Source organism: Eutrema salsugineum, unplaced genomic scaffold (genome assembly GCF_000478725.1).
Source record: "Eutrema salsugineum unplaced genomic scaffold, Eutsalg1_0 scaffold_8, whole genome shotgun sequence".
NCBI lineage: Eukaryota > Viridiplantae > Streptophyta > Magnoliopsida > Brassicales > Brassicaceae > Eutrema > Eutrema salsugineum.
Genome location: NW_006256414.1, coordinates 11051411 through 11075432, shown reverse-complemented (window position 1 = coordinate 11075432; position 24022 = coordinate 11051411). Strand labels below are relative to the sequence as shown.

The window sequence follows — 24022 nt, the reverse complement described above, 5'->3', positions numbered from 1 at the left end:
AATTAATTATGAATAACTGTCCGTACTTCGTACGTACTACATGTAACCATATTACATATCCGTAAATTGAAGAACCAAACAAGTTTTTAGAGATATTTGAATCACTCTCGTGAATAAACAATTTTGCTTAGCTTATGGATTGGATCTCAAGTACATTTGATTAGCTTATGGCTTGGATCTCAATAAACATTGATTAGCTTACGGCTTGAAGTTGGATCTCAATAAATTTTGATTACCTTACGGCTTGGATCTCAAGAAATATAAAACGTCTAACATGAGGCCCTTCTTCAATATATAGATTAATACCCTAACACATTTTCAGTTATGTATGTTGTTTTTGTTTATTTATAATAAAAAGTACATTTTATATAAGATGATGAATTAATTAGTAATGCGGACATTGGTATCATCAGATTTGGAAAAATCCTGAGATTCAAAGTTAGCTTTGCAGCAACAAGCACCAGTCTTTGCGCCAAAACTCATCATTATACAAGCCCCTCCTTTGTATCCTTTAGATTTGCAAGCTACATCGCATGCTGCTGCTTTTGTACATTCTCCAGGTAGACATGGTATCATTTGTCCTGTTTAGTTCATAAACAAACATATTGACAAGAATTCAAAAGCACTACCAAATAAATTAAAAAAAAACTAGTGCACGTTTTTGTTTCTGATTTTGATTCCATTCTTTTATGCTATGTAGGATATACAAATTATAGAAGGTTTGTTTTAACTCAAAATGTGATCCATAATCTAATTTTACAACATTATAAGAGGTTCCACATCCAAAAAAAAAAAGAAAAGTGGCGTTCCGTGCACTGAACTGAACTGAATTTCATAAAATACTAAATACAAGCCTAAAAAATTAATAACATTTGATTTTAATAATTGAATAATAGTGGACTGTGGTTGACTGGTTGGATTTAAATTCTATAAAACTATTTGATTATTAATAACAAAATTTGTAATTTACTTCTTATTTGTAAATTTTGTATGAAAATCAAATATCTTGTTTTTCTTTGAATCGTGATCATAATTTTTTAACATGTAAATACAAATATAACCACATTAATGTTTGTTTTCCTTTGTGTTAGATATCATTTAATAACTAACTAAATATTTACCTGAAATCATTGGCATAAGGCAGAGAGCAAACACCATAAATGAAAATAATAAAAGAGATGAAGATTTCTTGGTTGCCATTATATATCGTTGCTCGGAGTTGTTGCAAACTCGTTAGTAGATTAGACTTCAATCTTACTGAAGAGAAAGAGAGAAGTAGGGTTCGAATCAATGTTAGAGGAAGTTCTATATCACGGGACATGGATTGTAACATATATATAGATAAAAAGTCTTAGTTACATCATGGTTTGTAAATCTTACTTTATGGTAAGAAAAAATATTGCCGTTCAGAAAAAAAAAGGTACGAAAAAACATTTGAGTCTTTTTTAATGATTTTTCATTGTTTGTAAATAAAAAATTCAATATTTCTTACAAATTTAACATATATAGAGAGATATATAACCTGATTTACCTTATATCTAATTTATGATTTCAAATACTTTCTGAAAAAATTTTGTTTTGATATCTCAATAGATATTCCATATTTGTAATTATTAATAAGTAAAAGATAGATTTCCATAAAAATAGATCTGTCTTTACTCTTTAGTTTCATTTGGTTAGTTACAGAGCGCTATGTAGCAAATGGGTTGGTTAACGCTTAACCGATTGACAATCGGTTGGATTAGATTGGATGACCTATTTTGACACCCCCTAACTGCATCAGTGATGAAGAAACCATTAATCATGTCTTCTTTAAATGTTCCCCAGGTTTGCAAATTTGGGCATTATCCCAAATACCAATACCCTCAGGTGTTTTTCCAATGACATTGGTTTATTTAAATATGGATCATCTAAACTGGAGAATTCCTAAAGAGATAAGAGGTACACAAGTTCCATGGATTGCATGGTATATCTGGAAGGCAAGAAATGAGAAAGTAGTTTCCAATATGGATATAGATCCACGAATTACACTGAAAATAGCGGAAACAGAGACGACATTATGGGAGGATGCTACAGACAAAATTATAGGTTCCGAAAAAGTAAGGCGAAGTCTTACGCCTTTGCATGCGGAGGTGGAAGTCCTTATCTGGGCTATGCACTGTATGCTAGAGAACCAGAAGACGGCAATAGCTTTTGCAACAGACTGTTTGGATTTGGTGAAGATGATTTCTACACCCGACGAATGGCCAGCATTTTTTTTACACTTAGAGGATATTGCGAAGATGAATGACAGATTTAGCTATTTTTGCATATCACATATCCCACGCGCGAAGAATTTGAAGGCAAACAATCTAGCAAGAAATGCTTTGGTCTATCTTCAAGATGTTATTTATGTAAATTCAGTACTACCAGTTTGGTTAATCGAACCGTTCTAGGTATTTGGGCTGTCGACAAAAAAAAAAAAAGATGAAGACCGGACAAAGAAAACCTGAAGAATAATAGAGCAGACGAAAACAAACCGAATGTTAGTAGAAGAAGAAAAATAATTTATATATAAGATAACTGTTTATATATGATTCTATAATGTAGTCAACATAATAATTTTATGATCTTGTAGTCTTATTTTTACAAGTAGATAATATACAATTAAATAAGTAATTTTATGTTCACGTTTCAGATGAGAATCAACTAGAAAGAGAGACACTTAAAGAAAGAGATCCAGCGATGGGCAAATAGAAAAAAATTAGAGAACCATCCATAAATAGAATTAAATAAGTAATTTCGTGTCCACGTTTTAGAGAATGATAAGAATCAATTAGAAAAAGAGACACTTACAACAACAAAATGGAGAAAGAGTTCCAGCAAGGAGTAAATAAAAAAGAATTAGAGAACCATTCGTAATTAAAATTTGAAAGTGAATAAAACTTTATTATTAATGTTCCGAGCATTATGATTGCGATTGATTGATTTTTGAACAAATTACATAAAAATTTAATTATAAATCTTCTTTGTAAATGTGCTATGAATTTTAAAATTTATGGTAGGAAAATTTAAAATAACATCAATTAAAATATATATAACACTCAATATATGATAAATAGTCTAATTACTAACTTATCATAATTACTCACAAAATAATATAATTATTTGCCACTCAATACGTGAAAAAAAACACAAAAAGTTAAAGACGTTGTAAAACTGATGGAAACTGAAAGTTGATGTATGACAAAAAAATAGAGAAAATTAATATTTAGTTAATTAAAATTATATCTTATTTATTTAATAATAGTCACTGATCATGGGATACAATTGAGAAATAGGAATCCATGTTATCAAAAGATTTCTTGGAGAATGAAAAAATTGAAGAACAAAAAAAACCAAAAAGAAAATTGAAGAAAATCATGATGCTAATAAAGAAAAATATAGAATATATCCGCAAAAATGCCCAAAAAAAAATATATATATATAAAGACCGAATAAGAATAAGAAGACAGATAAGACCAAAATGTTTAAAATAAAGATAATAATTTTAAAGATGAGACAAAATAATCCAAGAAAAGGAATAATAACTCAAACAAGAATGAGAAAAAGAACCGTAAGACTTTTGAACTTTTCATGCTCAAAACAAAAAAAAGAAATAGAAGAAAACTAAGAACGATTATGTGGAGTTGAAGACAATACTTTGGTTTATAAAATTCATAACACTTATTATTTATTGGGTGTTTAATTTTTGATGGTATGTACTTTTTTTGGTTAACTTTATTTTAATCATGTATGTCTTTATATTTCTCTTTGGTTTATAACGGTTTATAACGAAAAGTTTTGGTTTACGTTTTTGAAACTTTTCGCCATACGCTTTATTTTAAACTCTTAGGTCTGCGCAAGGCGCGGATTAAACACCTAATAAAATATGAAATATGAATTGAACTCTCCACTGGTTGATATCTTTTGAGACGACAGTGTAAAATTGATATGTGTCCAATTATTTTTTGCATGCATAAAATCAATTCATTTGAATTTTATTAATGTATAAATCATAAAAATGTAAGCATACGAGTTAACAAAAAAAAAACAAAAGCAGAAAATTAATAAATTCATATTTCATTCTATATATAAAAAGCTAATGAAAATTTGACAAAAGTGTCCAAGTATTAAATGCATATAAAAAAATATTTTTCTTATTTTAAGAATCAAAAGAAAATAAACATAAAATCAATGAAATTTTAAATTTATCCCATATATGAAACCTTGACCTAGCCAAAAAAAAATAAATGAAATAAGAAATCTTAAATTTTGACCATTCATTTATATAAAAATCAAGTTGCATAAACATACATAAAATAATAAAATACATAGAAAGGTAAAAATACAAGGGGATAAAACCACAAGAAAATGTTGACCATTCTTTTACCCGAGAGATTTTACTCGCTAGAAGAGTGTCCATCTTTTTCTTCCTTATAATCGCATTATTTTTGATGTGATTTTCATCTTTGGCTATCCATCTTTTCTTTTGTTGTATTACATTGACTCATTCCCAAATAAGAGCTAAAAATGTCATTCGAATAAGAATCCAATTTACCGATTCTTTCGAAAGAAATATAATTTGAGATTACCAACTTTCAACGACTATACGAATGTCGTCATACAACAAAGATGCATCTTCTATTCCAAACCGTCCTTTCCTCCATGGTGGTTGTTTCCATAATAATGCCATGATCAGCAAAGTAAAATCACATAAAAAATCAACCTAGAGACATCTATACGATTTTTCAGGATCCCAACATGGCTTTAAGATCCTTCCAATTTCAGTCGATCTAGATTTTATTCTTTCAAGTGGTGTGCGCTCATTATTTCTCTCAATTCCGATGATGCCAGGATCGAATACCCAAATTACATCTCCAAACCAAAAGGTGGAGACGAATAGAATGTGAGAAATTCTAATAACCAAGAAACAAAAATCCATCAACATCATTACCTGAACATCTTCAGCCACTGAATAAGGACAGTTAGATTTTTGTATAAGATACCGATGAGACAAAATAGTCTCAAGGCATATTATATACATATGTTTCTCATTTCACAATCTGAATAGAAGTGAAGATCTCAATGAAGATGGAGCGTCATCGTGCACAGAGAAAAAACCAATGCCTGAGATGTATGCGTAGTGGATCGTAAAAAGAAACTGCTCCACACTGCCATGTAAAAAATCCATTATCGAGAGCGGTTGAAGAAATATGATTAGTAATCGAAAAATAATCACCCAGAAAGTACAATAAATGTGATTTGGATGCCCTCTGGTAAAGAACATCATGAATTCATGATTCTAATCATCAGAAACGGATCTCAATTCTACTTCACGATCGGTGACAACACTCTTGCCGTCATGATCACCACTGGAACCTCGGTTCTTCAATCACTAACTGTTTAAGAGAAGCTTCATGAATCAATTACCGTGAAGAATTATTTTTTTAATAGAAAAACTGTTCTTTTTAGAATCGCCTCTCAATCACCTTGAGGAGAGAGAAGAGAGCGATTGAATATAACGATTACACTTATCCGAATAATGTCAACTATTTATAAGGGTTTCATATTCAAAACTCAAAGGTTATAATAGACATGATTTATAAAACTGTTAAAAATTATATATTGAAAAACTCTATATAACTGTTTATAAATGCAAATTTCATCAAATTTTTTTTTAATAATATATATATTTTATAAATAACATTAATAAATAATAATACAAAATTTCGCGGGAAAATTTTTAATCATATCAATAAATAATAATACAAAATTATCCGTGAAATATGGATTATCTATTAGTAATATATAAATACTAGGATACAACGACAGTTAACAGCACGAAATATTTTCGACTCTTTTTTTTTTTTCTTTCGTCTAACTTATCTCTCAGCCCTAAAAATTATCCCTAAAAATTAAAAAGCCCCAGTTCTCAATTAGTTTCACAGTTCTGAGAATTTCTCTCTCTGTCGCTTGATCCTCTTTGATTCAGGTATGCTTCTCAAATCCTTTTATGATTCGATCCTAAATTTCGGTCTGCTGGAGATTACTGACCCGTGTTACCGATCTGATCTGAAGCTTTGGATTAGAATTTGATTTTTTTTTCCTGATCTTTACTTCTCTTTTGGATTCCCTGTTACCCACATAAAAAATAATCGGTACTTTCGATGCCATATGTAGTAAAAATCAATACTTTCGATACCACCTTCTCCAATTTTGTGCCTTTTTTGTTACGTTCCCAAGTTTTTGCGTTGCCTCCTTTGAATAGAAATCGTTTGTTTCAGGGAAGACTTGTGAAGTGTCGTATCAACAATTGATACTTTCGTGATCGTTGCTTGCAATTTTGTGCCTTTCTGTGTGGTTGACAAGGTTTGGATTGTCATTCTCTAAGCTAGTTCATGTGGCGTAATAAGTTTTGTTTATCTGTTTCTTTATCCATATTAAGTCCTTGTTGCATCGCTGGTGGCTTATTGGTTAATTAGCCCTCTCGGTTTCCTTATCCATGTTGAGTTCATGTGGGTTCTTCCGGTTGCTTAGCGTTTAAGCTTGAAGCTTAAAATCCTTTTGATTTGATCCGTTTACTATGATTTATGACTTTTTCCATTTGTTTTATGCTCCTTGGTAGCTTAATTTAAAACCTTATTTGCAGCGATTAAGCATTGAAATCTGCTTGTTTCTTTATAATGGAGCTACGAAATGCTAAGAAAGATGAGAATGAGAAAACCCTTGAGGCCTCGGTTGTTGAGAATGAGATAACTCTTGAGGCCACGGTAGTTGGGAATGATAAAGATGCCGGGAAGAATGGGGAAGTGGTGGTTGAAGCTGAAGCTGGAAACGATGAGAATGAGGTTGTAGAAACCTCTGCTGGAGAAAAAAGTAAGGAAGATGAGAAGTCTGTCGAAACTTCCATGGATGGGAAACTGGAGGACACAGCCTCAAAAGTACCCTCTGTTATTGGTTCTGTTGAGGAAAATAAAACAGAGAATGGGACTGTTAAAGAACCCTCTGTTCTTGCTTCTGCTGATGCAAGTTCCTCTGGAATGGAAAAGCCAAAGGGATTACTGGCGAAGAAGAAGATTGTTAAGAAAGTTAAGAAGCTAGTGAAAAAGAAAGTCGTAAAAGGCTCTGCTGTTCAAGTGGCTGGTGAAGAGAATGTCACTGTAGAAGAAAGTGTTAAGAAAGACGAACAAAGTGCAGAGCCTTCTTTTGGTGAAAGCGAAAACGAAACAAAGAAGGTTGTAGAGTCTGTTGCAGATTCTCCTCAATGTTCTTCTGGAAAAGAAAAAGATTCCGAAACTTCTCTTGGAGAAGATGATATGGAATCTAAGAAAGAACTTGAAGAATCTGCAGAAGCTCCTGAAGATGATGATGAAAATGTCTCTGGAGCCGAACCTTCAGGTGAAAAAACGCTAGAAGAGGTAAAGGGAAAAGCCAATACTCTGAAGAGTGTTGGGAAGAGATTGCTTAAGGGGCAGAAAGTCAAAGGCAATTTTGCTCAGGGATCTAAGGAAGGAGACACCGGAGCTTCTTCAGGAGGAAACGTGATGGAAGCTGAGAAAGCTATTGATGTTTCTGTTGAAGCCCCTGAAAAAGTTTTGTCAGTGCAAAAGAAACAACCAAAAAAACTGAGAAGGAATGCCAAACTAAAAAAGACTCTAGCAGCACCGTTAGCTAAAAACGTAGGTGATAATGGAACTCCTAAGCTGGAGCAGAATAACAACTTGTTAGCTGTAAACGAGCAAAGCAATGTTGTTGAGAAATCCAATTCGCTGGATGTGAATACTAATGAAGGAGGCCAACAAAAAAATTTGGATAAAACTGGCTTGGCTGAGGGCAAGAGACGCAAAAGGAAGAGAGGGGGAAAAAAGGTTATAGATTCAAACAAGAAACAAAGGAACGAGGTAGTAGCTGTTGGAGATGTAACTCAGCAAAGAGTGGACGAGGGCAAAAAGCAGCCTGTTGACCCTGAGAAAAGGGAAATGGCTGAGCAAGGAAAAGAGAAGATTGCTGGATTGATCTTCATGTGCAATGCGAAAACTAGACCCGATTGTTTTCGGTTCAGTGTGATGGGTGTACAAGAGAAAAGGAAAGATTATGTCATGAGTATCAAGCCTGGGATTAAGCTTTTTCTCTATGACTACGATCTCAAACTTCTCTATGGAGTTTTTGAAGCATCCTCTGCGGGTGGGATGAAACTTGAGCGCAATGCTTTTGGTGGATCCTTTCCCGCTCAGGTAACATTGCTACACCCATGTTTGCTAGACACTTCATTTGACACCTCTTTTCAAAAATGAAAATATCATCTCCTCTACTAGTATTTTAGATGATATGCGTTTTTTCGTTCATTTTGTTTGTCATAGCTTATTTATCTTGTGTAGTTTGATGATATTCTGTGCATTTTTCAGGTGCGCTTTAAGGTCGTTAGAGATTGCTTACCGTTGCCTGAGAGCCAATTCAAGAACGCAATAAAGGAGAACTACAACAACAGAAACAAGTTCAAAACAGAATTGACTCGTAAGCAGGTAAAGCACATTTTCGTTTTCTGAAATTTTTATCATTCTTCCAAACCATATTCATCTCTTCTTTTATCGTGTTCTTAAGGTATTCAAGCTTACAAAGCTTTTCCGACCAGCTCCTCTCCCTACACAACTAACCCACACTCTGCCAATCCTGGTTCCCCGTGATGTTGATGAGAAAAGATCCAACAGAGACCGTTATGCTCCTGGCAGCAGCAGAACTCACCTTACCCGCACTCATGAAAGGAGCCGCAATGCTTCACCTCCTCCACGCAGAGAAGAACCACCTCGTGATTTATATCTCAGTGAAAGAGAGTACCGGAAATACGGCTTAAGAAGAGGAGAAACAATCCAGCATTACCCAATTCCTCCTCCTGATTCTTCTTACCGAGACCGTGTTCCTTTGGATTCCTACCGTCCATCTGTGGACCATGAGCGTCTTTTGGACCATGAGCGTCTTTTGAGACATGCAGAGATGGAGAGGCATGACCGTAGAGAAGTACGTTCTCTTCATTTACCTGAGAGAGACTACCACCCGTATGAACTTCTAAGTTCTAGAAGGGAAATCCTAGCTCGAAACTCTCCTGAGCCACAAGCTTCATCAGCTATTGCTCTGGACTCATACAGGAGAGACCCGTATTACAGATACGAGTACCGTTCTCCGGAAAGACCATCAAGAACATACCTGGCTCCTTCGGGAAGAGAAGGCGATGATTTGTATTCCAGGTATGTTACAGCGGATTCATTGGCTGAGTACTACCGATCATCGCGTAGTAGATTCCCTGAATCTGAGCTTCTGCCTTCATCGGTAACATCCGGGTATGTTTATTCAGGGTCTTTGCCTTATTCTCACCGTTGATTTCAGACTCTGTAATTTTATCTCTCTCCCTCTCTCTCTCTCTCTCTGTGACACTCTCCTTTGGATGGATTGGATTGGACATGCATGGTTGGTTTAACCGAACTTGTAATGTTTATTACTTGGTCATTGTACCAATTGGCTTTGCCAAATAATACTTTCTCAGATAGTGCTTGATTCAAGAGAATAGCTTATACAAAGTTTTTTGTTATATACATATTTCCACTTCGTTATGGCATAATATAATACATATTCTCTGTATGAGATACTGCTAGAACCAAGATAACCCCCGTAGATATTGTCACTCTATTGTATATGTCCAAGAAAACTTAAGCCTCTAGAAACTTGTGTTTAGTTAAACTAAACCAATGTACTTACAAATTTTAGGTGCTTGTTCATGTAAGAATCAAGTTTATTAAGGAACCAAACACTATCAATTAATCGATAAACATGGGAGAATATGCCAGTTTTGCCATTTTGTAACTTTTTGAGCTTCTCAGGATATTTTGAAGGCTACCCGAAAACATGTCCACAAGACAGACAAAGAAGTCTATGACCTTAGTTTGTGTAGCTAAGATTGAGATCAACAAACGAATGTCCACTGCGACCATTCTTAATCCTTGACTGCAAAAAAACTAGTACCTGAACTAGCTTGTTCTCTCTTTTGGTTTCATTGAGCTTAATAAAACGTCAATGGAACCGCCACGAGGCAAATTAGTCAGTTGATCTTGCTTCTTACACAAACAATAGCTTCCTTTTGGCTAGAACCATGATTGTCTCTCATATCATGAGCCTTCTCTTTTAGAATTCGATTGGAAAGGTTAATATCATCAGTATTATCAGCGACCTCTAAACATGTTTTCAAATGTGAAGCATCACTCTCAGTATCCTTCTTAGCTGGTGGTATTGATGGGAGGGGTCTCCAGAGCAGCATTGTTAACATCAACTTGGGACTCCACAATCTTCAAAGAGCGTTTCCTCTTCAATTTTTTGCTTGATTTTCTTCCCAATTTGTATCGCGTCGGCAAGCTTTTCTCCTCTGTAATCAAGATAAGATTCATAAGTAGCATCAACACGATCTACTTTGAGCTTGCTGCTTTGAGGACTTCTTTCGCCTTTTCTTCTTTGTAGTTGGACCTTTTTTCAAACCACTGCTTTGATTTGTATTTTATGATTATGATTTCAACTATATGAGCAAGTGAGGTTTCAATTAACGAAATGTCTTGAGATAAATCAAAATTCTGTATTGGAATTTCTTAATTTTACATACTCCTAGATTCTTTAGTGTAGCATTCGTTAAAAATTGACCAGTCATTCTATACTGGACCAACAACACCTGCCTTTCAATCTTGGTTTAGAAATGGCTTTTGGAACTTCCCATGAACCCAAACTCGGTACATGTTTTTACCCTTTCTCCGGTTTACTGCTTTTACACAACAATTTTCAAGCTCAACCTGCACACAAGATCAAACTATTTAAAATTAGCTATAAAAATCCAAAAAAGTTTAATTCTGCACAAATTATCATAGAATGAAACATATGAATAAATAGAAAACTGAACACCAATAAATCAATCAGACAACAAAGAACAGGGAGAAGAAAGTTTACCTCAATGAATCCAGCATTGGTAAACAGTCTCCGGACAGTGTCGAGACAAAAGAAATACGAAAGGGTGCCATCAGACCGCACGTATTCCCTAAAACCGATACGTTTCTCTGGCTCGAACCGCAGCATAGTCATGTCGTATAATCCTGGATTTTAGTTTTCATTCAAAGTGTTTAAAGCCTATTAGTTTCTCCTTATTTGTATAGCATATGTAACCATGACCTTTTATGCTGATTTAATAATTACCATAATCTCTGAACAAGAGTAGACCACCAGGTTTCAGCACAGCAAAGCATTCCTTGATAGCTCTCGGCATCCTTTCTTTAGGCACTGCGGACAACGTGAAAATCTGACATAACATAACAAACCGAGTTTCAATGAGCTATGTCTAATGGTTAAGAATCAGATCATAGAACATGAAAGATATATGGATTTAACCTCTATCTTGTTACTAGATTAAAACAATCATTTGATGACCCACAAATCTAGATCCACTGCAGAAATATGGCATTAAGCGCATTGTTTGGTCTTAACTAAATGAGGGATGTGCACATACCAGAGTGACAAAATCCACCCCGCCGATGCAATGTTCATTCAATGAACATTTATAATTCCTTTCACTGTCTCCTATTAATGAAGAAAGTGTAAGACACACAAGATGTATATGAGAGATCAATGTGTATATTATGTACAAGGGACCAAAACCTGAATGGTAGCAATGTTGCTTAAGCATAAAGCTGTCTCGACAACGATCACATGCCACCCAATTTGGGAATTCAGACGTCGAAAAGTCACAACAGAAAGAACGGAAGTTATCAATTGTAGCAATAGCGCGATCAATGTTCTCTTTCGTCCTAACAAGAGCCTCACTGCTACAATCACAAGCGTATACAGTAATGTTCTTGCTCCCACTGCGCAAAATAGCAAAGATCACCGATACAGGTACATAAGAATAAGCACCGAATTTGTTAAGTAATTATCATACAAAACACAAATCACTGTAAGTAAAAGAACAACTCTGAAATAATATAGCAGTTTCAAAACTTTCTACAGCCTACAGAGCCTCTATACCAAACTTGAACATTGCATCAAGCAAAGAGAAGCAAAAAGCGTATACAGTAATGCTCTCTTTAGTCCTAATAAGAGCTTCACTAATACAATCGCAAGCGTATAGAGTAATGTTCTTGATTCCACTGCGCTAAAAAGCAAAGATAAACCGATACAGGTACATAAGAATAACGGAAAGATTAAGCAGCAAATTAGTTAAGGAATTAGCTCATACAAAACACAAACCACTGTAAATTAAAGAAGAGTTTTGGAGTAAGATTGACAGTTTCACAACTTTAGACAGCCTACAGAGCCTCTACACCAAGTTTGGACATTGCATCAAGCAAAGAGAAGCAGAAAGTGAAGAACCAAACGAGCTACCGTAAAATCGGAAGCACTGTACTTCCATTACCACAACCGACTTCCAAGAGTTTAGAGTTGTCGCCACAGGACACTAATTCTGGAAATTCTTTCAACAAATACCTTCTTTCCTACATGCATTTGCATAAAACGGATGAGTCAAGACGAAGAACAAATCATTCTACTCAAAATCTATTATCAGTCCATGAACAAGTATTGAATTAGAGCCAAAATTTCTGCGCACATCTTTGATGTTTCTTCAATTCTCGTCTCTTTTTTCTCTTATTTTGATTCAGTTAACTATGAAATCGATCCCTAATCTGCATTATTTGCATCTACCTTCTACAAATCTGCTTACTAGATAAGATCCAAAGTAACTGATGTTGATAATTTCAAACCGAGAAAAACGAAAACCTATAGGATTTAGGATCGGGAATAGCATCAATATTTTGAAGGTTTCAGAAAGGAATTTGGACTCGAGATATAAGAGTTCGATCGGTGAATTGATGTTTGTGTGTACCTTGAAGAATTTTCCGGAGAAGTGACGGGAGTGGAAATCTTGCCATGGCTGAGAATCTGGTGAAGCAGAAGAGGAGGAATCTCGACGTTGATCTTGATGGTGGAGATGGTGGGAGAGAGAAGGATCATTCTCTACCAAGTTTTTGACATATTCCCATTCGAAATCCTTGGAATGATACTCTGCTGCTTCCACTCTTTGCTCCATCTTCGAATGTCTCTGTTCTCTGTCTCTCTACCTCCCTCTCTCTTTTGATTTTTTAGCAACACGGACCGGTAAAAACCACACTGAACCGGTCATTTTAGAAAACTAGTAAACACGGTTGGATTAAGGGGGTTCTATATCGTTTGGACATTCGGTTATTCGGTTTCAATTGGGTTCGAGTTTTTTTTTCGAATTTTAGAAAATATAGAACAAATTTTGAACCAAAATCCAGTTTGGATCAAGTTATAATGAGGTTGATCACGTGATAATAATAATAATAATAATAATAATAATAATAATAATAATAATAATAATAATAATAATAATAATAATAATAATAATGCGGTGATCCAGTTCGAGTTTTTGAATTTTTAGTTTTTATTTTATTTAGATTTTAGAAAATAAGTTCAATTTTAAAGTCAAACTATTTTTTTATTTTATTTCAATTTGATTCTTTTTGGGACAAAAAAAAAATATAACTAAGGATTTTGAAGGATTTGAGTTTTAAAGAGTTTTAAAATGATTTGAGTTTATTAGATAAAACTACCATGAATTGTTTTTATCTTTCTATGAAATCTCACCTAAAACTACAAGATTTATATTTTTATACTTTTAATTAAGAAATTTCACCAAAACTTAAAATCATTAAAAATCCACTACAAATTTAGTGCTTATAATCTTTCCAATAACTAAAGATTTGAAAGTTGGTGCGGTCATCAAACTAAACACAAACCACGAAGAAAATTGCACAGAACAAAGACAAACCGAGAAAGTAAAAAAAAAAACAAAAATAGAGCCAAAAAAAGCCAAACTATGGTCAGCCAATAAAGAAACTTGAGTCAAGCACCCCTAGAAAAACCAGTGTATGAGAGACAATAACTCGGGAGCAGCCAAGTAACGAGATCTATCTCAAACTCTTGGCCAAAGCAGGTTCAGCCCACTCAAGAACACCCATGTGCTTTGTTCAGCCTAAACAAAGGGCAACATCAATAGGTCCAGCTTAACGATCACTTAGGTATTGATTGGTTTACCCGCTATTACCATCAAACGCAGCGTTTGTAAGTGATAGCGATTAGTGACGTTTTATAACAATTATAGAAATCGCTGCAAACCATTCCGTATCATTTTATACTGCTGAAATCTAAAAACTGCTTCCCGTCAGCATTTGCAGTTGCAGGCGGTAGCGGTTAGATTAAAAAAAATCACGCTAGAAAAAAAATGGAAAATCACTTTAAAAACAATTATAAAACTCTAACCATACTAATGTTCTCTTATCTATATATATATATATATAAATTTTAACTTATCACTTTTTCTGTCAAGTTTTAGTCCCTAGATTTTTGAGTGCACTCTATAAAGAACATATTTTAAAAAATATTAAAAAGCAATTTGGAGTTGATTCGAGTTAGAGTCGTGCAAAAAATCGATTAGATCAATTGAAGAAATTTCACATCATGCATAAGACAAATTGCTCAGAAGATCCACATATTAGAGCAAAAAAATTCTAGTTTATCATATTATTAGACACAATTTTGGGTGATGTTCCCAACAATTGAAATAAAATATGTTATTATAAAATTTATTAGTTTTAAAATAATTATTTAGTATTTATTTATAATTTTTATTATTAATTATTTTGAACTAGTGATTTTGATATTAAGCATAATAATATAGTTTTTTTTTTTTATAATTATGTATGATGTTTATTTTGATAATTTTATGTTTAACCGCTAAAACATCCGCTGGTTCGCCAATCAAAAATGTTCCGCAAATGGATCAATCTTAAAACATTTAACCAGTCGTTTAAACCACTTAATAATGCTCAAAACCGCAATCGCCCGCTTCCACAAACTCCTGCACTCGCAGTCGCAACTGCTGCATTTAAACCAGTCAGACCCTTAGAATATATTCTTAGCTTATTTTGAGCATGAAAGTGGAATCAGCTCAATATGAGTTACATTATTGCCACATATACGCATTAAATAAAAGATTTTGACCAAAAAGAATTAAGTTATGAATCAAATCATAATTGTTCCATAATCTTGACCCATCAAAGGCAAACGGAGAATTGTTCAATAACTTGTGTCTTGTTGTCCCCTTTAGGTTTCTTCCTTTCCATTCTTGGTGACTTCACTAATGGTTAAACCATCTTTGGTACATCAAACAAGGTGTGAAGACATTCACCATCCGAGATTTTCTTATCATACTCATCAAGTCTTAGGGCATTATCATTCATCGCATTCACAACCTTGACCTCTTCATGTTGATCCTTCAAATCTTTTTTTAGTTTCCATTCTTCTCATTAGTGATTGTGCCACAAAAGTCGATAGTAGAGGCCTTGATGGGATAAGAGACCTTGGAGTTGATGTGTAGAAGAGTCACTCTCTTGTTGGGAAAATCTATTGTTGCACCTGCAGTGTTAAGGATAGGAGTTCCTCGAATAAATGGAAACTTGTGAGATTAAACCATCTCCTTGACCATGAAATCAGTATGAAGAGGGTAGTCTTCAATCAACCCTAGAGGATATTTTGAAGAAGCATCACCAAACATGATGGAGGATGAGTGCTACTTTATGTCCTTGATCCCTAATCTCTTTACCATCTCAAGCAAGATCACATTTACACTTGCACATTAATCACATCAAGCATCTCCAAATCTTCAAAAAAGCAAGATATGGAGAATTTACCTGGATTCCCAAGCTTGGAAACAGACTTGGGCTCAAGTGGTATTGTTCTTGCTGAATCAAAGACTCCCATGAGTTCTTCCACTTCCTCTTGGTTTTGAAGAATGGCGTTGATGAATTTTTGGTGTAGAAGAACTTGAGACAAGTTATTTTCTTAGGAAATGGTGCTCTAATTTTATTCATGTTCGCCTTGAAGCTTGAGAAGACATTCTTTTGAGTTTTGGTAAGAAATCGACCAGGAAATGAAAGTTTAGGCTCATATGGAGGAGGTTCAATGCTAGCAATTTCCTTCCTTTCAACCATATCTGTCACCACATTTTTCTTCCTTAACCTCTTTATTAAGATACTTCTCAACCTTCCCTTTGCTAGAAACCACCAAATCTGCAACCTTAGAACCATGGAAAAGTCTAGATCTCTTCAATTGCTTTTTCATTCTCATCATCACGTGCACATTACTAGAGAATATATTTTTCCAATACTCCTTCGGGGTTGCTTCAGCCTTATTTGGTAATACCCCACTTGAACTCTTGGAATTGGAAGCGATTTTAACTGTCTTCAAATGAGAAGCCAAGCTAGTAATCTTACCATCATGATCATTGTAATTTCCATATATCTTGTTATAAATATCCACAAACTTCTTTCCTATATCTGAATAGCTCTTGGTTTTTCCTTCTAGAACCTGTTGCAACAATGGTTTATCCTCGTTGTCTTGAGATAGATGTTGATTAGGAGGATTACCTTGGTTGTTGAATTGATGCTTAGTTTGGAAATTCCCTTGTGGAAATCCTTGTCCTTGATTTTTCATAGGACAATAGGAGAGGTCTTGCAGGTTCTCTACGTTTGTGCTCTGATAAGACATGTTATGATGATTACGATAGTTCGGGTTGTAACTTCCTTGATAACCACCAACAAAGTTGACCTCTAGATGACTCTCTTGGTTAGTTTTAATCCCATTCTCTTGATACACTTGGTTACCATAAAATTTTCTAACATAGTTGATTACCTTTTGAGTTTCTTGCAACAATTTATCCATGTTGTCATTCAAGACCTTTATCTCCTTTCTTCTTTGATCCCCTGATGCTGCTATGACTATCGGGTTGTCTCTCAGCTCCAGGTAATAAAAAATGTACAAAAGTGTGATGCATGTTATGCTTAGGGTATCTACAGGGAATCATTGCTTTTCTGCAAAAACTTTGGACAAAGAATTAGTAAGAAAGTCTAAAACGATTTTTCAAAGAGAGTTTTCTGTTGTCACGAATTGTTAAAAATGCAAAACATAAAAGTACAAGTCGGCTGTAAGCAATAGTAAAACAAATGTGGGGTCGACAAGATTATCTCAAGGGTATTCTTGATTCAAAACATGGTTCAAAGCTTGATGCATGATTCTAGCTAACTCCACAAAGTCGAACACAGGATTATAGGTAACCTATTTTCATAGAACTAACTACCTAATCTCTAACAATTTAACAAGTCTTCTTTCAATGCTTGCAATAAAGTCAAGTTCATTAATGTTCACAATATTTATAAGTATGCTTTTGTATCATATAGTGAAATTGTTCTCCTAACAGACACTCTAATTCAGAGTTCTTATGGGTAGGATTTACCTTAGATCAGTCTTTAGCTCATGATGCTAGATCCATGCAGTAGTAATAAACCTAGAAAGGTTTGAGATTATCAAAAAAGAATAATAGAATAAGAATATAAAGGAAATATTTTGTCTTTAGAATATTTAAGAAGGATTTTTAAATCAGCTTAAACTGAAAATTAAGAATCGAAAGATATACCGATTTTGAGAACTGAGGATCAGGATATCTCATCTCTCTCCTCCTTAATCAGAACTTGTCCCAGAATTCAAAAGAAAAGAATTGCAGAAAGAAATGAAAAGCTTACGACCAAAAGAATGATAGGGGCACAATAAATAAACTGAAAGCCATGTTAAATAAGCATCAACACAAGGCCAAGGCCCAATACACTTAACAAGTCGGTTAGGTAGTTAGTTAGGGTTTGTGTTATTTCCTTATTGGATTAGGAGTTATCTAGTTCTGATAGGAAAAGGAAAAGTGGCTTAGCAAAGTTGTGCAAGACACTATATATATATGTAAGTCATTGATGAAGTTGCATCAATGAGAAATACATGCTTTGGTGTTTAGTTTTGAGAGATTTTCTAAACATAATAAGAGAGTTATTCTTATAAATAAAGTTTGTTCTTGATTTAAATACTTGAATTGGTATCAGAGCTTAAGGAGAAGCTTGAGACCTTGGATATCGAACACGAAGATCATTCGATATCTAACCATGGGAGATATCGTCCAAACTCTAATCTGAAGGAAAGTGTTCCTTCTTCTATCCAGAGCCCTCTGTTAACCTCGAAGAATTATACAGTATGGGCTATGAGGATGAGAGTTCCTATGTGAATCCATAAGGTGTGGGAAATAATCAAACCTGTTTCGACTGATCCCAACAAGAATGATATCGCAATAGGACTCCTCTTTCAATATGTCCTTGAGGTTCTTATTCTGCAAGTCGGCGAACAAGACTCTCCAAAAGGGATACGGGACGCGATCAAAGCACGGAATTTAGGACTGATCATGTCATGGAAGCAATACTTCAAACCCTAATGTCCGAGTTCGAGAGAATCAAGATGAACGAGTCGGACAAGATAGATGACTTCGCGGAAAAGTTATCTGAACTAGCTTCAAAATCAGCTTTTCTAGGGCAAACAATCGAAGAACCAAAACTTGTGAAGAAGTTTCTTAACAGTTTGTCTAGGAGTAAGTTCATTCCTATCATCGTCTCCCTCGAGCAGGTGTTGGATCTGAAGATAACCAGTTACGAAGACATAGTAGGAAGGCTTAAGGCGTAAGAAGAAAGGATTCTCGAGGAGGAGAATCACGGAGACACCCAAGGCAAGCTAATATACGCTAACTCAGATCAACAAAGTTTATCAAGCTCAAGAGGGAGAGGACGAGGAAGAGGAGGCAGAGGAAACAGAGGACGAGGCAGAGGAGGAGGGTCTAACTCACAAGAACAATCAACAAATCAGAACCAATCAAAGGAGAAGAAGGATCGGTCGAAGGTGATTTTTTATCGATGTGATAAACCCGAACACTTTGCATCTGTCTGTCCTGAACATGCACAAAAGACACAAGAGGCAAATAAAGTGGAGAGAGAAGATGCTGACGAAGCACTTTATATGCATGAGAATGGTGTTCTTAAATGAAGAGAATCTAATACCAAAGAACTATGAAAACAAAGGAGGTGAACAAGGACTTTGGTATCTAGATAATAGAGCAAGTAATCACATGACCGGCAACAAAGCATTCTTCTCTGAGCTCAACGAAAACATAAGGGGCAAAGTGAAGTTTGGAGATGGCTCTTGCGTGGGAATAGCTGGAAAGGGATCGATTCTGTTTCATAAGCAGATGAGCAGAAAACTGTGTCAGAAATCTACTATATACTCAAGCTCAAGAGCAACATTCTAAGTCTAGGACAAGCCACCAAAGCCGACTGTGATGTCAGAATGAGGCAGGATTACTTGACTCTCCATGATCCGAGTGGAAGACTCTTGGTGAAGGTTATACGGTCACCCAATAGACTTTACGAAGTCAACCTGAAGATTGGAAAACCGATATGCCTAAACACGAGTATAGAGGATGAGACTTGGAGATGGCATGCAAGGTTAGAGCATATCAGCTTTTAAACAATGAAAGCTATGTCACAACAAGAGATGGTTTACAGTCTACCAGAAATTCGAGAAGAACAAAGGACTGTGTGAGGCGTGTTTAGTAAGAAAACAGACTCGACAAAGCTTTCCAAAAGCATCAATTTTCCGAGCTTCAAGACCATTGGAACTTCTTCACGCAGACTTGTGTGGTCCGATTCCACCACCAACCATCACTGGTAACAAATACATATTTGTTATCATAGATGATTTTACAAGATACATGTGGTCGATCTTGTTAAAAAAAATTGAGGCGTTTGGACGATTAAAGGCGTTCAAAGAGCTAGTTGAAAAGGAGCTTGGAATAACACTATTGACTCTTAGAACCGACAGAAGAGGAGAGTTTACCTCAAGGGAGTTTTATGAGTTTTGTGAGTCAAAGGGGATCAAGAGGCATCTCACAGCTTTCTACACACCACAGCAGAACAGTGTTGTAGAGAGGAGAAACCGAACCCTAATGGAGATGACTTGGAGCAGTCTCAAGGCTATGAAGGTACCTAATTACTTGTGGGGAGAAGCAGTTCGGCACACAACATACATAATCAACAGGGTACCTACAAGAGCTTTTAAGAACATGACTCCTTATGAATGCTTGCAAGAGAAGAAACCAAGTCTAGAGAATTTAAGAGTCTTTGGGTGTCTTGCATACTCAAAGGTTGAAGCTGTAAATCTCAAGAAGTTGGATGATAGGTCGCAGATGCTCGTACACCTTGGAATTGAGCCAGGATCCAAGGCGTATAGACTCTATAATCTAGAGACAAGGAGAATTGCAGTAAGCCGTGATGTGGTTTTCGATGAAAAGGCAAGCTGGAACTGGAACAAACCAATAGACGGATCAGTAAGGGATCCAGGGATGTTTCAGATGAGGTGGGGTGAAGTTATTGATGCAGAAGGATGATGCGAGCTAGGCTTGCTGTCGCAAAATAATTTTAAATTTATAAACCCTAGTGTCTGCAAGTGCACAGTCGTGCGTTGTAGTACTTAGGGTGTCGATCCACAGGGAGAGTTGTCTTTTCTGCAGAAACTTCAAACTGGATTAGTAATCGAACTCAAAGACCAATGGGGGTTTTTGTGTGGGGTTTTGGTGTCACGATTTCTACTAAGCTAAACAAGAAATAAAAATAGATCAAAACAAGGATGAAAAACGTGCTGGGGATTAGGGTTCATCTCTAGGGTTCATGATCTATGACACAAGAAATTTAAGTAAAGATTTTCTATGATTCTGAAACTAGGATAGACACTTGTAACACTACAAGAAAGAGGGGCTTTTCCAACGAATTATTTACGACGATTTATAGTCGTCGTAAATTTACGACGACATTACGTCGTACTTACGACGTTCAAAAATTTCATCGTAAATTCGACGTAAAAAAGTACCCTCATAAAATCGTCGTAAAATTACGACGATATTACGACGAATAAAGAACGAATTTTATTTTGTCGTAATGTTGTCGTAAAATTTTCATCGATAATACGACGAATTGTCCTCTATCTTGTAATTGACGTAAAATCGATGTAAATGTGTTGTAAATTTTATTTCGACGTAAATTTGATGTAAATATGCAATGGTAATATGTTGGTAACCAAACAAAAAATCTATATATACCCTTTCTTCTCTCATTATTCCATTAACCCAAAAAAACATATAAAGACACAAATTTTTTGAGTCTTTGAATGTTTAAGTAAAATTTTTAGTAGTTGAAATTTATATCAAATTTCAAAAACAAAAAGTCAAATATTTGTTTTTGAAATGTTTATATACGATCTACGAAAGTGGATGTATACGCCCAAAAATGGTGATGGGTCGTTGACTGAAGACTTCAAAAACGGATTGGAAATATTCATGTACCAAGCCGGCCTTATGCAAACTGTAATTGAAAGCGGCAAAATGTATTGTCCTTGTGTGAAATGCAAAAATAGGAAACATATTCCTATTGACACTGTCTGGCAGCATTTATTGAATAGAGGGTTCATGCCCCAATACTTTATTTGGTATCAGCATGGAGAGGGATATGGTCAAAGTAGTGGTCAGATGGCAGCACGGAGTAGTAGTAATCATCAAGAACATGAGGATTTTGAAGCGTCAAATGATTATCAAAGTAATCAAGTTCAGGGTGAAGATCATGATAGGATGCATGAAATGGTTACTGATGCATTTCATGAAACACATGCTGATACTGTTGAAGAGCCCAATGCGGATGCGAAATGCTTTTATGATATGTTAAACGCAGCAAAACAGCCTCTTTACGAGGGATGTAGGGAAGGTTTATCAAAATTATCATTGGCAGCTCGGATGATGACAATAAAAACTGATCACAATCTATCTGAAGTTTGCATGAACTATTGGGTAGATCTTATTAAAGAGTATTTGTCAGATGATAATTTGGCTGCTGAAACGTATTATGAAATTCAAAAGCTGGTTTTTAGTCTTGGATTGCCTTCTGAGATGATTGATGTTTGTGTTGATAATTGTATGCTTTTTTTGGAGAGATGATGAGAAGCTTGAAGAATGTCGTTTCTGCCAAAAGCCAAGATATAGACCGCAAATTGCTGGGCGTAAGAAGATTCCTTACCAACGAATGTGGTATCTTCCTATCACTGATAAGTTAAAAAGTATATCAATCCGAACGGACAGCTGCGTCGATGAGATGGCATGCAGAACATTCACAAATAGATGGAAAAATGACTCACCCGTCTGACGGAAAATCTTGGAAACATTTTAACACCGTACATCCAGACTTTGCTAGGTCTAAGCGAAATGTTCATCTTGGTCTTTGCACTCACGGGTTTAGTCCATTTGGTATGTCTGGTAGGCAATATTCATTATGGCCTGTGATTTTTACGCCATATAACCTTCCTCCAGATATGTGCATGCAAAGAGAGTTTTTGTTTCTAAGTATATTAGTCCCTGGTCCAAATCACCCAAAGCGGGCCCTTGATGTGTTTTTGCAACCACTCGTACATGAGTTAAACCAGTTGTGGCATGTTGGAGTACGAACATATGACTGTTCGAGTTGTAAAAATTTTACGATGCGAGCGGTGCTTATGTGGACAATAAGCGATTTCCCGGCATACGGAATGGTATCAGGTTGGACAACGCATGGGAGGTTATCATGTCCTTATTGTCTTCATAGGACTGATGCATTTCAGCTTAAACATGGTAGGAAAACCTGTTGGTTTGATTGCCACCGTCGGTTTTTACCACCAAACCATCAATATAGAAGAAACAGGCGTTTGTTTATAAAGAACAAATTGGTTCGTCTCCCTCCACCAGTGTACCTAACTGGGGTAGAGCTTGAAGCGCAAATAGATCATTGGGGTGGACTTGAAACGGTCCCCCGAGGAGGAAATTGGCACACTCCAGCGAAAATGCCTGAAGGATATGGGGTTCACCATAATTGGCACAAGAAAAGTATATTTTGGGATCTGCCATACTGGAAAGATCATTTGCTTAGACATAATCTTGATGTTATGCACATTGAGAAGAATTTTTTCGATAACATCATGCATACTGTTTTGAACGTCCAGGGAAGAACCAAAGACAGCGTTAAATCACGGATGGACTTGCCCGATATATGTAACAGAATTGAGTTGCATATGGTGAGTAATGGGAAAGCACCAGTTCCTGTATTTCGGTTGGGTGCTGAACAAAAAACAGCATTGTTTAATTGGGTATCATCAGCCGTGAAATTTCCTGATGGGTATGTATCTAATCTGGCTAAATCTGTGGATAAAGGACAAAAGTTTTCAGGGATGAAAAGTCATGATTGTCATGTGTTTATGCAACGGTTACTTCCTTTTGCGTTTGCTGAACTCCTACCGGGACATGTCCATGAGGCACTAGGAGGTATTGGAGCTTTCTTTCGTGATCTAAGTACAAGGACATTATCAGCAGATGTAGTTGCACAACTGTCTACAGATATTCCAATATTGTTGTGCAATTTAGAGAAAATATTCCCACCTGCTTTCTTCGATGTTATGGAACATTTACCTATACACCTCCCTCATGAAGCAGAGTTGGGAGGACCTGTTCAGTTTAGGTGGATGTATCCGTTTGAACGCTTTATGAAGCATTTAAAAGGTAAGGCTAAAAACTTAGCAAAAGTTGAAGGGTCTATCGTGGAGGGAAGTTTGACAGAAGAAACTTCTCATTTCACGTCTTATTATTTTGCTCCGAAGGTTCGTACACGCGAACGGGCTCCAAGACGTTACGACGATGGGGTGTAGGACAAAGTTACGCAGTAGAAGGTGTGCCTGATATTTTCTCACCAATTGGATGTCTAAGTGGGAAACTAAAAGAAACTTGTTGGTCAAACGAACAGGACTACCACAACGCACATACATATATACTTCTGAATTGCGAAGAATTGGCACCTTACGAGAGGTACATATAAATAAGCATGCATGATTATATTTTGATTGAATAGACGAAATGTCCTTAATTAACAATGTTTTCAAATTTCAGCACTTTTGTCAGTCAAGTACGAGAATG

General features: G+C 35.6%; 3 protein-coding genes across 4 annotated transcripts; 1 reads left to right on the top strand and 2 right to left on the bottom strand.

The window, feature by feature from the left end:
* Window positions 1–381: 381 nt before the first annotated feature.
* On the bottom strand, window positions 382–1244 carry LOC18009910 (putative defensin-like protein 83). The gene is made up of 2 exons (XM_006392439.2): window positions 1122–1244; window positions 382–581 (listed from the first exon to the last, which is right to left on the bottom strand). The coding sequence occupies exons 1-2, from the start codon at window positions 1198–1200 to the stop codon at window positions 382–384; spliced, it is 279 nt and encodes a 92-aa protein (XP_006392501.1). The 5' UTR covers window positions 1201–1244.
* A 4616-nt stretch (window positions 1245–5860) lies between these two features.
* On the top strand, window positions 5861–9606 carry LOC18009961. Of its 2 annotated transcripts, XM_024159907.1 has the most exons (5): window positions 5910–6013; window positions 6306–6390; window positions 6671–8255; window positions 8427–8543; window positions 8623–9606. In XM_024159907.1, exons 3-5 carry the CDS (start codon window positions 6705–6707, stop codon window positions 9394–9396), a joined length of 2442 nt encoding a protein of 813 aa, XP_024015675.1. In that variant the 5' UTR covers window positions 5910–6013; window positions 6306–6390; window positions 6671–6704; the 3' UTR covers window positions 9397–9606. The 2 variants fall into 2 exon arrangements, with proteins under 2 accessions (XP_006392500.1, XP_024015675.1); XM_006392438.2 differs by lacking the exon at window positions 6306–6390 and having other exon boundaries at window positions 5861–6013.
* Window positions 9607–10624: 1018 nt separating this feature from the next.
* On the bottom strand, window positions 10625–13155 carry LOC18009962 (methyltransferase-like protein 6). Its single transcript, XM_024148230.1, has 7 exons — window positions 12926–13155; window positions 12427–12536; window positions 11704–11909; window positions 11555–11625; window positions 11245–11347; window positions 11002–11144; window positions 10625–10847 (listed from the first exon to the last, which is right to left on the bottom strand). The coding sequence occupies exons 1-7, from the start codon at window positions 13127–13129 to the stop codon at window positions 10737–10739; spliced, it is 948 nt and encodes a 315-aa protein (XP_024003998.1). The 5' UTR covers window positions 13130–13155; the 3' UTR covers window positions 10625–10736.
* Between the last annotated feature and the right edge of the window lie 10867 nt (window positions 13156–24022).

What these genes read in the sequence shown, in the direction of transcription:
- LOC18009910 (XM_006392439.2), bottom strand. Translation starts at nt 1,200, where the DNA reads ATGGCAACCAAGAAATCTTCATCTCTTTTATTATTTTCATTTATGGTG. An exon ending in CCTTATGCCAATGATTTCAG is followed by an intron (nt 582 to 1,121) that starts GTAAATATTTAG and finishes TGAACTAAACAG; the next exon opens with GACAAATGATACCATGTCTA.
- LOC18009962 (XM_024148230.1), bottom strand. Translation starts at nt 13,129, where the DNA reads ATGGAGCAAAGAGTGGAAGCAGCAGAGTATCATTCCAAGGATTTCGAA. An exon ending in GGGTGGATTTTGTCACTCTG is followed by an intron (nt 11,348 to 11,554) that starts GTATGTGCACAT and finishes ATGTTATGTCAG; the next exon opens with ATTTTCACGTTGTCCGCAGT. An exon ending in ACTCTTGTTCAGAGATTATG is followed by an intron (nt 11,145 to 11,244) that starts GTAATTATTAAA and finishes ACTAAAATCCAG; the next exon opens with GATTATACGACATGACTATG.
- LOC18009961 (XM_006392438.2), top strand. Translation starts at nt 6,705, where the DNA reads ATGGAGCTACGAAATGCTAAGAAAGATGAGAATGAGAAAACCCTTGAG. An exon ending in GTGGATCCTTTCCCGCTCAG is followed by an intron (nt 8,256 to 8,426) that starts GTAACATTGCTA and finishes TGCATTTTTCAG; the next exon opens with GTGCGCTTTAAGGTCGTTAG. An exon ending in CAGAATTGACTCGTAAGCAG is followed by an intron (nt 8,544 to 8,622) that starts GTAAAGCACATT and finishes CGTGTTCTTAAG; the next exon opens with GTATTCAAGCTTACAAAGCT.